This window comes from Papio anubis, chromosome 1, assembly GCF_008728515.1.
Source record: "Papio anubis isolate 15944 chromosome 1, Panubis1.0, whole genome shotgun sequence".
In the NCBI taxonomy this organism is placed as follows: domain Eukaryota; kingdom Metazoa; phylum Chordata; class Mammalia; order Primates; family Cercopithecidae; genus Papio; species Papio anubis.
In genome coordinates, this window is record NC_044976.1 from 1216197 (window position 1) to 1235282 (window position 19086).

Sequence of the window (19086 nt, forward strand, 5' to 3'; positions counted from 1 at the left end):
CCTAGACAGGACCCAGGCTGCCCTACGCAGAGCCCAGCAGGAGCTGCAGCCCCCCAGCCCCTGCAAACCAGGGGGCCTTGCCTGAAGCAGCGCCTCGTCACCCCTGCCCGATGGGACCTCCCCTGTGTTCTCTCATGCAGAACAGGGTTCCAGGCCTCTCCTTGGGGCTGTTGGTTCCCCCAACCTTGGGGTGGACCCAAGAGGAAGCTGCCGAGCTTGGGCAAGCCTGGCACCCGGAAGGGACAGGGTGCCGGGGCCGCCTGTTGCCCGGCTCAGTGTCCTCTTTTGAGAAGCTACAGGTGTGGAAGGCTCTGCCTGCCCTCTCCGCTGGCCCCTCAACGTGGCCTGGGCCTGACGCTCTGTTCCTGTCTACAGAGAGCGTACTGCGGTCAGTGCAGCGAGAGGATATGGGGCCTCGCGAGGCAAGGCTACAGGTGCATCAACTGCAAACTGCTGGTCCATAAGCGCTGCCACGGCCTCGTCCCGCTGACCTGCAGGAAGCATATGGTGAGTTGCAGGGCTGGGTGGGCCCTAGGGAGCATGGGCGGGGCCGAGGCGTGGCTGTCAGCCCATTATCCAAGCAGACCTTGGTGACCCTGGGTTCTTCAAGAGGGGCCGTGGTGCTGTCCTACCTCTGGGCTGCAGCGTGAGACTCAGGCGGCAGTCTCGGGTAGGACCCGTCTTCCTGAGCCCCCACGAACCCCTGGCACGCTCTGCTCATTGCGGCATGAGGCTCAGGTGACAGTCTCAGGTAGGACCTGGCATGCTCTGCTCAGTGGGGTGGGGGTAAGGTTCATTCATACTCCAGTCCTGAACCAGCTCTTCAGGACTGTGGAGGTGAAAGCCAGGTCTGACCTCAGTAGCATTGGGCATGCTGAGGCTCTGGACATCTGGAGCCTTTCTCAGGAATCCTCCCTGGGAAGCCATGCCCAGCCTGTGATGAGGGCGGCACCTTCCCTCTGCCGTCCCTGAGTACTTGGACTTGAAGCATCCTCCCACACTTGGGAGGTGTTGTGGGTACCTCCCACAACAAGGCCTTTTGGGGCCTTGTTGACTTTTCCTTATTGAAGGCTGCTTCTGGCATTTCCGCATGGCCCCCTGCATCTCACTGAACCACGGGGGCGAGGCCTGGACTGAACATTCAGCTCTCTGGGCCCCACTGCAGTGTGCGGTGGGTGTGTCTGGGGAGGGTGGCTCGTCTGCATCTTGCCGTGGCATGGGAGGAAAGGTGCCTGTAGGGGTGACGTGCCCTCTCCTCTATTACAGGATAAAGACAGAGTCTGGATCAGGGTGTCACCCCAGGATCACCAGGCACAGGGATGGGGGCCCATGCAGGCTGGTGCATGCATTGGCATAGTCCTTCCAGAGGTCCTTCAGCTGCATCTGCCAAAAAGCCTGTAATGCCCTTTGACCCCATGGGTCCACTTTAGCGTAAGCAAATGAGACCGGCCCCAGAAATGTGGTCAGCTAGAGGCAGAGGGAGGCCAGAGGCTGCCACCCAACTGACCGCCAGTACGGGTGACTCCATTATGATGCACCTGCAGGTGGAACCCAGAGGCCCTTAGAATGGCCCCCTGATGTTTGGTTACTGCCAGGATGCAGCTTTGGGACAGGAGAGATGACCAAGCATTGTGCAAAAGATCCCATTGTAGACAGCACTTGGCCTACAGTACTGAGTGGCCACCTTTGTCTGCAGAATCATAGGTAGTGTTTATGTTCTTTATTTGGTACAATAGCATAATTAGATTTTTATATACTATATTACAATATAACGTTTGTAATGTGCAAATATGTGAATCATAGATAGTCTTGAAGTGGCCAGGTGCAGAGGCTCACGCCTGTAATCCCAACACTGTGGGAGGATCACTTGAGGCCAGGAGTTCAAGACCAGCCTGGGCAATATGGTGAGACCCCATCTCTACAAAAAATTCAAAAACTAGCCAGGTGTGGTGGTGCGCACCTGTCGTGCTAGCTGCTCTGGAAGCTGAGGCGGGAGGATTTTGCTTGAGCTCAGGAGGTTGAAGCTGCAGTGAGCCGTGATCATGCCACTGCCCTCCAGCCTGGATGATGACAGAGTGTGACCCTGTCTGTAAAAAAAAAAATGTTTTTAATTTAAAAAAAGTCACGAAGTGTTTACAGAAGCTACCTTGTAACACCTGCTCCAGCACTTGGTCATGCTGCCATCTCTCTGTCTCTCCGGCAGGATTCTGTCATGCCTTCCCAAGAGCCTCCAGTAGATGACAAGAGCGAGGACGCCGACCTTCCTTCCGAGGAGACAGATGGAAGTAGGCACTGCTTTCTTCGGCTGGGTGGAGCCTGGGCATCACCTCACCCTGCTCACCTCTGCCTTCTGGCCACGAGTCCTTTCTCAGTCCCATCTGCTCTGCAGGGGTCATTGTCTTCAAGCCTGGCCACCCTTCCCCAGGGCTGGGGATGAGGCTCTCCAGGGCCTCTTCTCAATCCCTGGCAGAGATGGGCAGAGTGAGCTGGCCCTCCCTGGAGGCTGCTGGGCAGGGATGCCTCCGTGAAGCGCGGTTGTGGCAGCCCAGGGGTGCAGAGCCTCTTCCTCTAACCAGCTCCGGGAATTCTCGAAGGCACTTAGCGCAGCGGCCACCACGGCCAGGCAGCCCAGGGGTGCAGAGCCTCTTCCTCTAACCAGCTCCGGGAATTCTCAAAGGCACTTAGTGCAGCAGCCACCACGGCCGGGCACCTCCCACAATCTGGCTGTTGCACAGAGCTGAACCCCGTCTGGGGAAAGGCTGGTGAGGTGGCTGCTGCACACACAGCATGGCAGTGGTATAGTCCTTAGATTTTTGTGAGGTTTTGTTTATGGGGAAGGACTTGTTTTATTGCTAAGAAGCATTCAGAGAGAGAGCTCAAACACCAGGTGGACTTACAGCCCAGCTCTGAGCCTCCACCTGCACCTCTGCACGAGGATGCGAGAGCCTCACTTTCACTTGATGCAGCATGTGAGTTCTGTCTCACTGGGAGCCCAGGGAGGATGATGCGAGACCACAGAACATAAAGCACTTAGTTCACACAGTGTCTCACGCAAAAAAGATGCCTCACGAACAACTGCCTGCCCACCTGCCCCACCACCCACCCATCCTCTATACAGATATACATCCATACATCATCCATTCACCCACCTAGCCAACCAACCGGTCCTCAGCCAGCCAGCCATCCTCCACTCACCCATCCTCCATCCATCCATCCATCCATCCATCCATCCATCCATCCATCCATCCTCCATCCATCCATCCATCCATCCATCCATCCATCCATCTAGTCATCCAGCCAGCCAGCCATCCCCCACCCGCCCATCCTCTATACAGATATACATCCATACATCATCTGTTCACCCACCTAGCCAATCAACTGGTCCTCAGCCAGCCAGCCAGCAAGCCATCTTCCACCCACCCATCCTTCATCCATCCATCCGTCCATCCTCTGTCCTCCATCCATCCATCTAGTCAGCTAACCAACCAGCCATCCCCCACCCACCCATCCTCTATACAGATACATCCATGCATCATCCATTCACCCACCCCAACCCGGCCGTGCCAGCCATCCTCCCCATATCCTTCCTTCCATTCGTCCATCCTCCATCCATCTTCCATCCATCCCATCTGGTCATCCCTTCCCTTCATCCTCCACCCATCTCCATCCATCCATCCATCCGTCCATCCCTCCATCCCTCCATCCATCTTCCATCCATCCATTCCATTGTATTAGCTATCCACCGCCATCGTCCATCCATCCCATCCATCATCCATCCATCCATCCATCCATCCTCCGTCCTTCATCCATCCTGGTCATCGGCCAGCCGGCCATCATCACCGGCCCGTCCATCTGCCCGGATGTACGTCGGCCGTATTATTTCGCCACCTGGCCAGCCCGGCGTGCGGGTCAGCCCGGCCATGCATCACTCCGCCGCCATCCTCTGTACGGATGTTCATCTGTGGTCATCCCATTCACCCACAATGACTGACGTGGTCCATTGACCCATGCGTCCTCCCACCATCCTCCTTCCATCCATTCCACCCTACTTCCTTTCTTGTCCGTCCATGTCCACCCATCCACCTATTCCATCCATCCCTTCCATTCCACCACCTGGCTTCCTTCCACCATCCTCCACCACCATCCCCTCTGCCATCTGTCCATCCATTCCACCACTGCTGCTGGTCCCTCCTTCCTTCCATCCACCATCCCTCCATCCATCCATCCATCCATCCATCCATCCATCCTCCATCCATCTATCCATCTTCCATCCATCCATCTAGTCATCCAGCCAACCAGCCATCCCTCCACCCTTCCATCCCTCTATACTGAATACATCCATACATCATCCATTCACCCACCTGGCCAACAAACCGGTCCTCAGCCAGCCAGCCATCCTCCACCCACCATCCATCCATCCATCCTCCATCCATCCATCCATCTAGTCATCCAGCCAACCAGCCATCCTCCACTACCTATCCTCCATCCATCCATCCATCCATCCATCCATCCATCTTTCATCCATCATCCCTCCATCCATCATCCATCCATCTAGTCATCGAGCCAACCAGCCGTCCCCCACCTGCCATCACTCATACAGATATACATCCATTACACATCGTATTCACCCACCTAGTCAATCCAACCCGGCCCCTCAGCCATTAGCCCATCCTCACTACCCGTCCATCCATCCATCCATCCTCATCCTCCATCCTGTCATCCATCCCATCTAGTCATCAGTCAGCCAACTGGCCGTCCTCCACTTTTCATCCTCCATCCATCCCATCCATCTAGTCATCCAATGACAGTATGCTCTTTTCCATTCTCCATCCCATCCCACCCACCTATCCATCTATCCACACTCCATCCATCCATCTAGTCAACCAGACAATGTCTTCACCCACCCATCACTCGGCTATCTATCTTCACCCCGTCAACTATCCATCTATATCCGTCCATCTCATTCCATCCACTCCACCATCCACTCCCAGCTATCTTCCATTCGTCCATCCTGTCCACCTCCATATCCATGTCCACTCCCATATCCGTCTATTGTCCACCTCCATCTATCCATCTCTTTGTCCACCTCTCCATCTATCCATCCCCTATCTGTTGTCCACCTCTCCAGCTATCCATCCCAGCTATTGTCCACTGGCCTCTCCATCTATCTATCTATTGTCCACTGACCTCTCCATCTATCCATCCATCTATTGTCCACTGACGTCTCCATCTTTCTGTCTGTTGTCCACTGACCTCTCCATTCATCCATCTATTGTCCACTAACCTCTACATCTGTCCATCTATCTATTGTCCCTTGTTGCAATCGTCTATCCGTCCGTCATGGTCCGCGGGCCTGCACCATCCGTCAGCTGTTGACCACCTCCATCTGTCCATCTATCTATTGTCCACTGACCTCTGCATCCATCTGTTGTCCACTGACTTCTCCATCTATCGATCCATCTGTTGTCCACTGACTTCTCCATATATCCATCTATCTGTTGTCCACTGACCTCTCCATCTATCCATTCATCTTTTGTCCACTGACCTCTCCATATATCCATCTATCTAGTGTCCACTAACCTCTCCATCTATCCATCCTGTTGTCCACTGACCTCTCCATATATCCATCTATCTGTTGTCCACTGACCTCTCCATTTACCCATCCATCTATTGTCCACTGACGTCTCTGTCTTTCCATCTATCTGTTGTCCACTAACCTCTCCATCTATCCATCTATTGTCCACTGACCTCTCCATCTATCCATCCATCTATTGTCCACTGACCTCTCCATCTGTCCACATCCAGCTATTGTCACTAAGCCTCCATCTGTCCGTCTGTCTGGTCCTGGCCTCCATGTATCCATCTATCTGTTGTCCACAACCTCTCATCCTATCATCCAACTATTGTCCACAGCCTCCATCCCTATTTCTCCAGCCTATTTTCACTGACCTCTCTCTATCCATCCATTTGTCCACTGTCTCCATCTCTTTCCATCTGTGTCCACTGTTTCTTCATCCATCTATCTATTTGTCCCATTTCTCATCCCTACCCATCCATTGTCCACTGATGTCTCCATCTTTCTGTCTATTGTCCACTGACCTCTCCATTCATCCTTCTATTGTCCACTAGCCTCTATATCTATCCATCTGTTTGTTGTCCACTGACTTCTTCATCTATCCATCCATCTCTTGTCCATTGACCTCTCCATCTGTCCATCCATTTGTCCACTGACCTCTCCATCTGTCCATCTGTCTATTGTCTACTGACCTCTCCATCCATCTGTTGTCCACTGATGTCTCCATCTATCCATCTATCATCCACTTTGACCTCCATCCGTCTGTGTCCACCATCCATCTGTGTCCCAGCCTCCTCCATCCCTATCCATCCTTCCACCTCTATATCCATCCGGTCCACTCCATCTATCCATCCATATTTGTCCACCTCCATCTGGCCATCTATCTAGTGTCCACTGACCTGTCCATCTATCCATCCATCTAGTGTCCACTGACCATCTATCCATCGAACTATTCCACCTCTGCATCCTGTCCATCCTCATCCTTCCATCTATCTGTCCACCCAACTACTCCATCTATCAGTCCATCCTATTTGTCCACTGACCTCTCCATATATCCATCTGTCGATCCATCTTTTGTCCACTGACCTCTCCATATATCCATCTATCTATTGTCCACTGACTTCTCCATCTATCCATTCATCTATTGTCCACTGACCTCTCCATATATCCATCATCTGATGTCCACCTCCATCTATCCATCCACCCCTCTCCATCCATTACATCCTGTGTCCTTCCATCCATCCGGCCTCCATCTATCCATCCCTTCCATCTATCCGTCCATCCTATTTGTCCACTGTGTCCATCCTTTCCATCTATTTGTCCACTGACCTCCATCCATCTATCTGTTGTCCACTGACCTCTCCATCTATCCATCCATCTATTCTCCACTGACCTATCTACCCATCCATTGTCCACTGACGTCTCCATCTTTCCATCTATCTGTTGTCCACTGACCTCTGTCTGTTGATCCATCTATTGTCCACTGACCTCTCCATCTATCCATCCAACTGTTGTCCACTGACCTCTCCATCTGTCCATCTATCTATTGTCCACTGATCTCTCCATCTATCCATCTGTCACATCGTCACCGACCTGTCCGTCTGTCACTCCATTGTCCATCTTTCCATCTATTTCGACCCAGCCTCTCCATCCATCCATGTCCAGCCTCCATCCATCCTTTGTCCACCTCTCCATCCATCCATCCACCTGTCCATCTATCCATCCACCTATTGTCCACTGACCTCTCCATCTACCAATCTACTGTCCACTCCATCTTTCCATCTGTCTATTGTCCACTGACCTCTGTGTCTATCGATCCATCTATTGTCCACTGACCTCTCCATCTATCCATCCATCTGTTGTCCACTGACCTCTCCGTCCATCTATCTATTGTCCTGATCTCTCCATCTATCCGTCTATTGTCCACTGACCTGTCCATCTATCCATCCATCTGTTGTCCCCTGACGTCTCCATCTTTCCATCTGTTGTCCACTGATCTCTCCATCCATCCATTGTCCGCGGCTCTTCCATCCATCCATCCATTGTCCATTTCCATCACCATCCATTGTCCATTTGTCCATCTTTCCATCTATTGTCCACTCCATCCATCTATTTGTCCAGCCTCCATCTATCCATCCATCCATTGTCCACTCCATCCATCCATCCATCCATCTTTCCTTCCTTTCCATTCCATCCATTTATTGTCCATTCCATCTTCCATCCCCTGTTGTCCACTGACCTCTCCATCCATCTGTCCACTGATCTCTCCATCTATCCATCCATCCATTGTCCACTGACCTCTCCATCTGTCCATCCACTGACCTCTCCATCTACCCATCCATTGTCCACTGACGTCTCCATCTTTCCATCTATTGTCCACTGACCTCTGCATCCATCTATCTGTTCCAATTCCATCCGGTCCATCCATGTCCACTCCATCCATCCATTGTCCACCTCCATCCATCCTTGTCCACCTCTCCATCCCTATCCATTTCCGGCCTCTCCATCTGTTGTCCATTTTCTCCATCTATCCATCCCTATTTCCTTCATCCTTCCTCCATCTATCCATTCCATCTTCCACCTCCATATCCCTCTATCTATTTCTTCCTTCCTATTTGTCCATTCCATATATCCATCTATCTGTTGTCCACTGACCTGTCCATATATCCATCCATCTGTTGTCCACTGACCTCTCCATCTGTCCGTCTTCCATCCAGGCCTCCATTCATCCCCCATCTAGTCATCCTCCATCCTTCACTGGGCATCCCTCCTGCCCCCACCCTTGCCATTCACCTGGACACCCAAAAATCCCTGATGACTAATTATTTGCAGATGGACCCCTGGGGGCGTGTGTCACAAATGTACATCCCCAGGTCTCGTGGTCAGAGTCGGCAGGTCTGAGTGGGGCCCAGGAAACTGCATTTTCAAAAGACTCTAAACTAGAATCAGACATGGCTGCTGTGTAGAGTCGCCCTTCACCGTCGCCTGGTGGAGGAGAGGGCCCACGGGGTCGCTGTGTTCCCAGCGCGTTCCTGACGACACCATAACGCCTCTTCCTCCCTCTCTCGCCAGTTGCTTACATTTCCTCATCCCGGAAACATGACAGCATTAAAGACGACTCTGAGGTGAGTCTGCGGAGCAGCTCGCTACCTTTCCAGCGTCCTCTTGAAAGTCTGTGAGCCTGCCTCTGGGGCAGTCACGGAAATCTGGATGTGAAATATACGGTCCGGGATGTTGCTAATCTTCACGGGTGTGGGTGTCTAGAAAGAAGCCCTTATTCTTGGGTCTTATTTCAGGCACATCCTTGGTGATTCCCTGGAGGCAGCTGTCCCCGCGGGTGGTCTGGGGACCACACCCTGGGGGGAAGCCGCGCCCCACATCCTCTCCACCCAGGCAGTACAGTGGCCCAGGGGCTGGCTTTTGAGCTGCAATTTTTATCAAGTTGTGTCTGCACCACGGCCTTCCTTTCGTTGCCTCGTTTGGCCGTCCTGACAAACCCCTCTAATGCCCTTTCATGTCCTTCCCCAACTCGAGCCAAGAGGCTCAACTGAGCCTCGCGTCTGTGGCCAGCTCTGCACCACAAACCCTGAGAAGGGAACAGAAGAGCTTGCTGTGTTCTCAGCCTCTGCCCACCCTCACAACTCGTGCTCCTTCCTGGCCGTCCTGTGTCTGGAGGGAGGCCGGGTCACTTAGAAAGCAGAATCCAAAGCCGGGCACGGTGGCTCACACCTCCAATCCCAGCATTTTGGGAGGCTGGGCCGGGCAGATCACTTGAGTCCAGAAGCTTGAAAACAGCCTGGGCAGTGTAGTGAAACCCTATTCCTGCAAAAATAAATACAAAATAATTAGCCGGGCATGGTGGCATGGGCCTGTGGTCCCAGCTGCTTGGGAGGCTGAGGTGGGAGGATCGCCTGAGCTTGGGAGGTGGAGGCTGCAGTGAGCCGAGATTGCGCCACTGCACTCCAGCCTGGGTGGCAGAGGAAGACCCTGTCTCAGAAAAAGCAGAATCCATTCTGCTGCACAGAACAGCAGCTCCTAGCGAACTGCCTCCTCCACCCCGACATCCTTGCCAGGTGTAGCTTGCAGGAGGCCGAGGCTTCTCTTTTTCCTCGGAGCGCCTTTCTCCTGTATATTTCTAATAATTATTTCTAATAACATGTGCTTGCCGGTTTGGGAGCTCTTGGCAGGCATTAGCTACTTTTGCTTTACCTTCCTTCCCCGAGGGAGGGCCCTGATGGGGAAGGATGGGCCCAGGCCCTGGGCCGCATGTCCCAGTGGCCACCTCTTCAGCCCGACTGATAGGGCCGAAGGCCTGGGGATCCCTCCCACTGGCAGCTGTGACCAGAGCCATGGTCTGTGGAAACAAGCAGCTTCCGACTTTCTAGCACCTTCCTCAGAAGCACAGCCTGAAGTTCTCACCTTTTGTGCCCCGGTTTAGATGGGAGTGTGGGGGTGGGATCTGTGGGACGCAGAGCTGAGACTGGAATCGTGAGGCTCTAGGCTGTGAGGAGCAGATCTCTGTTGGGACCGCATGAGTGATGCGTGGTCCTCTGAATCTCCCGGGACCCCTCTCCCCTCACTTTCTGGGGTCTTGTTCTCCCTTCCTAGGACCTTAAGCCAGTTATCGATGGAATGGATGGAATCAAAATCTCTCAGGGGCTCGGGCTGCAGGACTTCGACCTAATCAGAGTCATAGGGCGCGGGAGCTACGCCAAGGTTCTCCTGGTGCGGTTGAAGAAGAATGACCAAATTTACGCCATGAAAGTGGTGAAGAAAGAGCTGGTGCACGACGACGAGGTAGGTGCCACTTCTCACGGCGCTTGGGGTCCCGGGAACGCTCCGCCCTGGGGCCGCCACCTGGGGAAGAGGGCATTAGAAGGCCATCATGAATGCTCCAGGCTTTAGCAAAATTAATCCAGGCATGAGAGTCCTGGCCTCGTATTGATGGAGTTGGCGCAGAATCGATAGTGATGCGTCGCGTAACAACCGGGATGTGCTCTGGAAAGTACCTGGTCAGGTGATGGCACCGTTGTGTGAATGTCACAGTGCGTGCTCCACAAACCCAAACGGCGCAGCCAACTCCGCGGATAGGATGCACAGCGCGGCTCCTGCTCTCAGGCTGCCGGCCCGCACGGCTGTCCGTGCACTGCACACCGCAGGCAGTGAGCGGACCACTGCAGAGAGCACTCGTGTCTAAGCTTTGAAAAGGTGAAGATGGGTGTCGTCTCTGCGACCTTCGCATGTGTGGCCAACCACTGATACGTCGCCTTCCAGCAGACTGCAGTTGAGCTTGAGGACGTCGTCACCCTTGTTAGGAAATCCCTGGGGTTGAGCTGAACCGGGCGGGTGATGGGGTGGGACAGGAAGCTGCCCAGAGGCGCTGCCCCACTCCGTCCTGCACAAGGCCCCAGCTTTGAGGGACGTGCTGAGCTGCCGCGGCTCTGTGTAGCAGATCTTCCCACACCAGCTGTTTCTGGGGGAGAAGTTTATTGATTATAGGATCAATGGTTTATTTGTTGAAATCTTTTTTTTTTTTTGGAAATAGGGTCTTAAACAGGGTCTTACTCTGTCACCCAGGCTGGAGTGACTTGATCACAGCCCACGTAGCCTCAAACTCCCCAGCTCAGGTGATCCTCCCACTTCAGCCTCCAGAGTGTTGGGACTACAGGCGTGAGCCACCACCCCCAGCTGTATAATTTTGTATTTTTTGTAGAGGCAGCGTCTCACTCTGTCACCCAGGCTGGAGTGCAGAGCATGATCACAGCTCACCTCCTGCAGCCTCCACCTCCTCCTGCAGCCTCCACCTCTTGCTGGGCTGAGGTGATCTTCCCACTTCTGCCTCTAGAGGAGCCAGGGCTACAGGCGTGCACCACCATGCCCGGCTATTTTTTGTGTTTTTTGTAGAGACGGGGTTCCACTCTGTTGCCCAGGCTGGTTTCGAATTCCTGCAGTCATGCACTCTGCCCCACTCAGCCTGCTGGAGTGCTGGGATTACAGGCATGAGTCACTGCGTTTGGCCTATTTGTTGAAATCTTGATTCTGACTTCATACACCTTTTTGTTTTAATTATAGTAAAATACACATGGCATAGAATTTGACATTTTAAAGTGTACAGTTAGGGCCAGGCATGGTGGCTCACACCTATAATCCCAGCACTTTGGGAGGCCAAGACGGGTGGATTACCTGAGGTCAGGAGTTCAAGACCAGCCTGACCAATATATGGTGAAACCCCAACTATACTAAAAATACAAAAATTAGCCAGGTGTGGTGGCACACACCTCTAATCCCAGCTACTCAGAGGCTGAGATGGGAGAATCACTTGAACCTGGGAGGTGGAGATTGCAGTGAGCCGAGATCACACTACTGCACTCCAGCATGGGTGACTGAATGAGACTCTGTCTTAAAAAAGGAATAAAATATACAAATAAAGTGTACAGTTAGGCAGCTTTTAGCACATTGAGGTACAGAGTTGGGCAGCTATCACCTCTCTGATTCCAGAACATTTCCTCACCCCAAAAGGAGACCCCATACTCACCCCCTGCTTCCCCTCTACACTGGCCCCAGTGGCCTCCAATCTGCCTTCTGCCTCTGCGGACTTCCCTCTTCTGCACATTTGACAGAATGGAGTTGTGTGTGAGCTTTTAGTGTCTGGCTTCTCCGGGGTCCATCCGTGTGGCTGCTTGCTCAGGCCTTCCTCTCTCTGCCTGGCTGGGTAATGTTGTTCGTTGTCCGGTGGAGGCCCCACGTTTGCGCGTGCACCTGCCAAGGGGCATTTGCAGTGTTCCCACCCTTGGCTCTTGTGAGTGGTGCCATGGTGAAGGTTTGTGTGCAAGAATCTGTTTGAGTCTATTTCCAGTTCTTTTGAGTGCAAACCTAGCAGTGGCGTTACTGGGTCACGTGGTAGTTCTCTGTTCAGGTGATGGGGACCTGCCAGGCTGTTTCTCTCGCAGCTGCCGTTTCACCTCCCCGCCAGCAGCGCACGGGCCCGTTTCTGCAGGTCCTCAGCCATGCACGTTATTTTGATGACCTCCGTCCTAATGAGTGTGCAGCTGTGGCTTTGACTGACATTTCTCTAATGACTGGCGATGTTCAGCATCTTTCGTGCACTTGTCGGCTTCTGGTATTTTTGGCCGCCTGCTTTCATACCTGAGTGCAGGTTGCGTCTCTCAGGAGCAGAAAAAAGGCCGATGTGTAGGTGGCAGTAATGCCGTTATCACCAAGTGCTGCTAGCACAGAAGGCAACTGGGTGCTCATCGAGCCCCGATGGGCCACAGAGGGGCTCCCTCCCCACCAGCCAGGCTCGGGGCTGGGAGGTAGAACTGGTGCTGGGACTGAGCCTCTACTGCCTCCCAGCAGGGTGTGTCTGTGCAGTACACAGGCTGTCCAACCGGCCCCTCGTCCCTGGGTGCAGAACTCACAATTGAGTGGCAGCATCCATGCCCTGTGCCGAGGAACAGAGGCCCTGAGATGTGTGGTGCCCTGCTGACGGCCCCACTGCTGGCCAGCGGCCGCAGAAGAGGATTCCAACCCTCTTTGCAGCACACCCCGGCCAGCTGGCAGTTAATGCCATGTGATGAGAGCAAGTTTGCAGGACCCTGGCAGCAGAGATTAGGAAGAGTCACATGTATTTATCTGTCTAAAATCATCCCCGTGGGCTGGTGGATGCCGAGGTGGGACTCTGAGGTTGTCTTTTTTTTTTTTTTTTGAGACGGAGTCTTGCTGTGTCGCTTCCCAGGCTGGAGGCAGGGCGTGATCTCGCTCACTGCAAGCTCCGCCTCCCTGGTTCACACTGATTCTCCCGCCTCAGCCTCCCAAAGCAGCTGAGACTACGCCTGCCACCACGCCCTGCCAGTTGTATTTTTAGTAGAGACGGGTTTTACCCATGTTAGCCAGACAGTCTCGATTCCTGACCTTCATGATCCACCTGCCTCAGCCTCCCCTGGATTATGGCTTGAGCCTACCAAGGCTCGGGCTTGAGGTTGTCTTTTTGAGAAGAACCTGATTCTGTTGCTGAATGCTTGGATGGTTTCTAGAAATTTCTCCCTCACAGAGACCTGAACTTTCAGCTTAGCCACTTTGTTCCCAGGAGTCACTGGCAAGCCCCTTCCCACCAATTCTGCAGCACTGGCCCCACGTGAGCGCCTATGTGCCCTGTTCAGCAGTGCTGCCTGAGGTTCCCACCCAGTTTGGGTGTGCTGAGTGATGGGTCAAGGACCTAACGCCGACCTGGGGCCCCAGTGGTCGTGATCCCATCGCCAACGTCACCAAGTGGGCCCCAGTGGGTCGTGATCCCAACGCATGACGCAGGCCCCAGGGTCGTGATCCCACCATCGCCCTGCAGGGCCACAGGTGGGGCATGCCGGTGAGGGCCACTAGCATGGGTGGTGGTGGCAGGTGAGGGGTGGAGGAGTCACCGCCGAACCTCTGGGTTTTCAGCCACTGGAGGTGGGAGGAGATGCGGGCTGGCGAGGAGCTTGGCTCGTGGCCTGGGGTGGCGTGAGATGCCCGGGTGCACGTGTTGAGCAGCCATCGGGGTGTCTGCAACTCAGGGAGAGGCCGGGCCAGGAGCTCTCGGCGTGGAAAGATGGGACTCGAAGCCCCTCCATTGGATCTGCCTCCGGAGAGAAGGGAGGGTGGCCAGACCCAGCCTCCTCGAAGGAGGGCCGAGGAGGAATGATGCGTCTCAGAGACTGGATCCAGGGATCCTAATGGTTTGCTGATTTGTTTCCACAAAACTTCCAGGGGTAGGGGCAGTAAGATCCTGCCTCTACAAAAAATAAAATTGCCGAGTGTGGTGTGTATCTGTGGTCCCAGCTCCTCTAGAGGCTGAAGTGGGAGGATCGCTGGAGCTCCAGAGGTCAAGGCTGCAGTGAGCAGTGATCACACCCCTGTACTCCAGCCTATTTGGGATGCGTTTCTTTCACTGTCATTTTTCAACCCAAGACAAGGCTGACTCTAGGTTAGGAAACCTGTCCAGCCTACTTTCTGGGGTCAAGATGAGACCAAGCTGTTGGATCTTTGTGACTCTAAAGTTGCCTTTGACCTTGCAGCATTTTGCTGAACTCCAGCATGGAAGAGTTCATTGGTAGGGTGACAGCCACCCCATGGAGCCAGCGCTCTGGTGATGGGTGTGGGCTTGTCCCAGGCTTATCACTCGGTGGCACTGGGACCTTGGAGAATCCGCTTAGCCCTCCACCTCAGTCAGGTCCTAACTGGAGAACTGTTAGGGCAAAGCCCGGAGGCCAGAGGGCAGCATACAACCAGAGCTGGTAGCTTTGGGTGTGATCAGGGTGAAGATTTGCAGATGCAGGATGGCGAATACCACACACGCAGGTGGTGGTGATGGTGATATAAAGGCATGATGACGCATGGTGGTAAGACCACGCATGGTGCAGATGATGGTGATGCGGATGACCACCGGTGGTGGCAGGCCGACTGATGATGGTGGTGATGATGGTGGTGGTGATGACAGTGGTAGTGATGATGGTGATGACAGTGATGATGGAGATGGTGATGATGATGGCAGTGACGACAGTGATAGCCAGGGATGATGATGACAGTGGATGGTGGATGGTGGTGGATGAAGGTGGATGGTGGACAGGACGGATGGACAGGAAGGACGGATTGGATGGATGGACGGATGGTGGACGGTGGATGGATGGATAGTGGACGATGGATGGAATGAAGGGATTTATGAAGGATGAAGGATGGAAGGATGGACGGTGGTGGATGGACAGGATGGACAGTGGAGGGAAGGATGGATGGAATGGTGGATGGAAGGATAGGGAAGGATGGTGGATGGACGGATGGTGGATGGATGGATGGATGGATGGATGGACTGGTGGACGATGGATGGATGGAGGTGGTGGAATGGACCGAGGATAAGGATGGTGACGTGATGGATGGATGGATGGATGGATGGTGGTGGATGGATGGACGATGGATGGTGGAATGGTGGACAGTGGTGGATGGAATGGATAACGGTGGATGGAATGGATGGACAATGGATGGATGGTGGATGGATGGACGGATGATGGTCTGTGGTGATGGTGATGGTGGTGGATGGACAATGGAAGGAATGGATGGATGGATGGAATGGAAGGACAGAGGGTGGATGGATGGATGGATGGATGGACAATGGATGGAAGGATGGTGGATGGAAGGAATTGGGGTGGACGGTGGACAATGGTGGATGGACAAGGATGGACAGGATGGATGGATGGAAGGTGGACAGTGGATAGATGGTGGACCATGGATGGATGGATGGAGGTGGACAGGGATGGAAGGATGGTGGATGGATGGTGGATGGACCATGGTGGACAGAATGGTGGATGGTGGACAGGACGAAGGATGGTGGTGGATGGATGGACAGGACAGTGGATTCATGGTGGATGGATGGTGGATGGGTGGTGGGGGCAGGTGGGGGTGGATGGTGACGATGATGACTGGTGATGCAGACAGACGATGGATGGTGGTGGACAATGGATGGTGGACGGACAATGGACAGTGGACAATGGGAGGGATGGATGGTGGACAGTGGATGGTGGTGGATGGAATGGATGGATGGATGGTGGATGGATGGATGGTGGATGGATGGTGGATGGTGGATGGTGGACAGTGGGTGGGTGGTGGATGGTGGAAACGATAACGGTGGTGATGGTGACGGTGATGGTGGTGGAGTGGTGATGGTGAATGGATGGACGGTGGAAGGTGGTGGATGGACAGGACGAGTGGTGGATGGACAATGGATGGAAGGATGGACGGAAGGATGGATGGACAATGGATGGATGGACGGTGGATGGTGGATGGACACCGATGGATCTGGACACAGAAAGTGATTTATGACAGTGATCCATGATGGTGGTGGTAGAGGTGGGGTGGACGATCCATGACCCAGGATGGTGATTGAGGACCACCACTATGGTGGGGCAGAGGTGGGTGGATGACAACGACGACCGTGGTGGATGGCGATGATGAGTGCGGTGCAGAGGTGGGGCGGATGGATTTATGGATGGTGACAGGACCTACGGTGGTGGGGGTAGAGGTGGTGGATGGTGGATGGATGACAGTGGTGGATGGTGGACAATGGACGGACGGAAGGAAGGACAGTGGATGGAGGGTGGACAATGGTGATGGTGACGGTGACGATGGTGGTGGGGGTAGGAGGTGATGGGTGATGATGATGACAGGAGGTGATGGTGACAGTGACGATGATGGGGTGACAGAGGTGGATGATGACAATCATGACGGTGGTGATGGTGACAGTGACTGATGATGGTGGTGGGGTAGAGGTGGGGTGGATGGTGATGATGACAGTGGTGGTGATGGTGACAGTGACGATGATGGTGGTGGTGGATAGAGGTCGGGTGGATGGTGACAGTGGTGGTGATGCGGTTCCTAATGGGTGTTTTCTTTTCCCCTCTGCATTATCTTTCTGAAAGCAGAGGAGAGAGACTCCTCCCTTGCCTCCCCCTTGCCCAGGATGTCTGTGAGGAGCATTCAGGAGCCTCATTAGCACTCCCTGGTTTCTATTTCAGGATATTGACTGGGTACAGACAGAGAAGCACGTGTTTGAGCAGGCATCCAGCAACCCCTTCCTGGTCGGATTACACTCCTGCTTCCAGACGACAAGTCGGTAAGAAAAAGAAGGATGTTTCTGATGCTCCGCAGATTTCAGATTTGAACTGCACAAAAGCTAAGTCTGGTGTGATGTGTCAGCTGTTACCTGTAAGGTTCTCCCAGCTGCTGTGTGGGGGTTTTCAGGTCAGCAGACTCTCTCTGTTGTTCTCCTTGGTTGGTGTCATATTAAGTACATTTCATGATCTGAGCTTAAGTTATTTAATTCCGTTTACGACATACTTACTGGAGGTATCCCACTCAGTGCAGGCATTGGGTCAGGTGCTGGGGCTATGAAAGTAAGCAAGAGAGGTGGATTTCTGTGCTTATTAAAGTACATACCACTTCACCTTCAAGCTTTATATGTATTAGAATTCTGTGGCTTTGAATACATTTGAAAGCTGGTGATCTAGGACATTAAATGTATGCTCTGTTTAAAATTCTGGGGGCCAGTTGCCTTTGACCTACCTGATGTGTTTATTTGAAGAGTTGTTGAGTATGTTCTGCATCGAGTCCTGAAGCCCATCCCCAGGTGTGACGATTGGCTAGGGGGACTCCTGGGATCAGTCATATGGCCGCACTTGGGGCCACAGCTGGCCTACTACACTGGAGGAATAAGGGAGACTTGGCCAAGGAGAAAGGCACATGGGGAAAATTCCGGAAGAAACCAGTCACGAGCTCCCAAGGGCCCTCTCCCAGTTCCTCCAGCAATGAATTGTGACAACTCAGGGTTTTTGTCAAGGGCTGGTCCTGCAGGCTGCACACGAACCGAGATTCCAGACTCCCAGCGGAGAGCAGCTGTTCAGCATCGCACTGGTCAGGGTTCTCCTGAGAAATAGAACCAGGAGCGTGCGTGTGTGTGTGCGTGTGTGTGTGTGTGTGTGTGTGTGTGTGTGTGTGTGTGAAGAGATTTATTGTAAGATACTGGTTCATGGGATTACGGAGGCTGAGAAATCCTACAGTCCACCATCTGCAGGCTGGAGGCCCAGGAGAGCCAGTGGCGCAGCTTGAAGGCCTGAGAACCAGGAGCTGATGAGGTCGATTCCAGTCCGGGTCTGAAGGCCTCAGAGCCAGGAGCAAGGGGGCCAGAAAGTGGATAGCTCGGTAGTCAGGGAAACACAGCCTTCTTCCTCTTTCTTGTTCTCTTCACGCCCCCAGGGGCCTGGACGATGCCCGTCTACTTCAGGGAGGGCTGTCTGCTTATTATTCCAGAAGCACCCTCACAGGCATGCCCAGAAGTCATGGGTAGCCAGCTGTCAGGGCATCCCGATCCCGTGCCCAGTCAAGGTGACCGTTGAATTCACCGTCAGGAGCATGAGGCATCTTGTTCAGGCACACACAGTTGGGGCACAGCTTTTTTTTTTTTTTAATGTGTTCTTCTTGTTTTTGATGGAGTCTCACTCTATCACCCAGGCTGGAGTTCAGGGGCACCATCTCAGCTCACTGCAGTCACCGCCTCCTGGCTTCACGCGATTCTCTTGCCTCAGCCTCCCGAGTAGCTGGGATTACAGGCACCCGCCACCACACCTGGCTAATTTTTGTATTTTTAGTAGCAACAGAGGTTTCACTGTGTTGGCCAGGTGGGTCTTGAACTCCTGACCTCAAGCCATCTGCCCTCTGCAGCCTCCCAAAGGGCTGGGATTACAGGCATGGGCTACAGTGCCCAGCCTCCAGAGTTTTTTTTTTTTTTTTTTTTTTTTTTTAATAAAATAAAGATAGAGTCTTGCTCTGTCACCCAGGCTGGTCTCAAACTCCTGGGCTCCCACCTCAGCCTCCCAAAGTGCTGGGCTGGGATTACAGCATCCACCACTCTGCCTGGTGGTCATGCAGAAGCATTTTATATCCGTGTAGGGAACCGTTTGTAGTTCACATTCCCAGCCCCAGCTCCGGGCCAG

The 19086-nt window shown here is 53.5% G+C and overlaps 1 protein-coding gene across 1 annotated transcript in view; it reads left to right on the forward strand.

Moving 5' to 3' along the window:
• PRKCZ (protein kinase C zeta) overlaps positions 1-19086 on the forward strand; it is a 142871-nt gene that overhangs the window by 91600 nt on the left and 32185 nt on the right. Inside the window, exons 6-10 of the mRNA XM_031663699.1 lie at positions 376-507; positions 2204-2285; positions 8648-8700; positions 10184-10372; positions 17113-17210. Coding sequence (XP_031519559.1) covers positions 376-507; positions 2204-2285; positions 8648-8700; positions 10184-10372; positions 17113-17210 — 554 coding nt within the window. The remainder of the gene's footprint in view (positions 1-375; positions 508-2203; positions 2286-8647; positions 8701-10183; positions 10373-17112; positions 17211-19086) is intronic.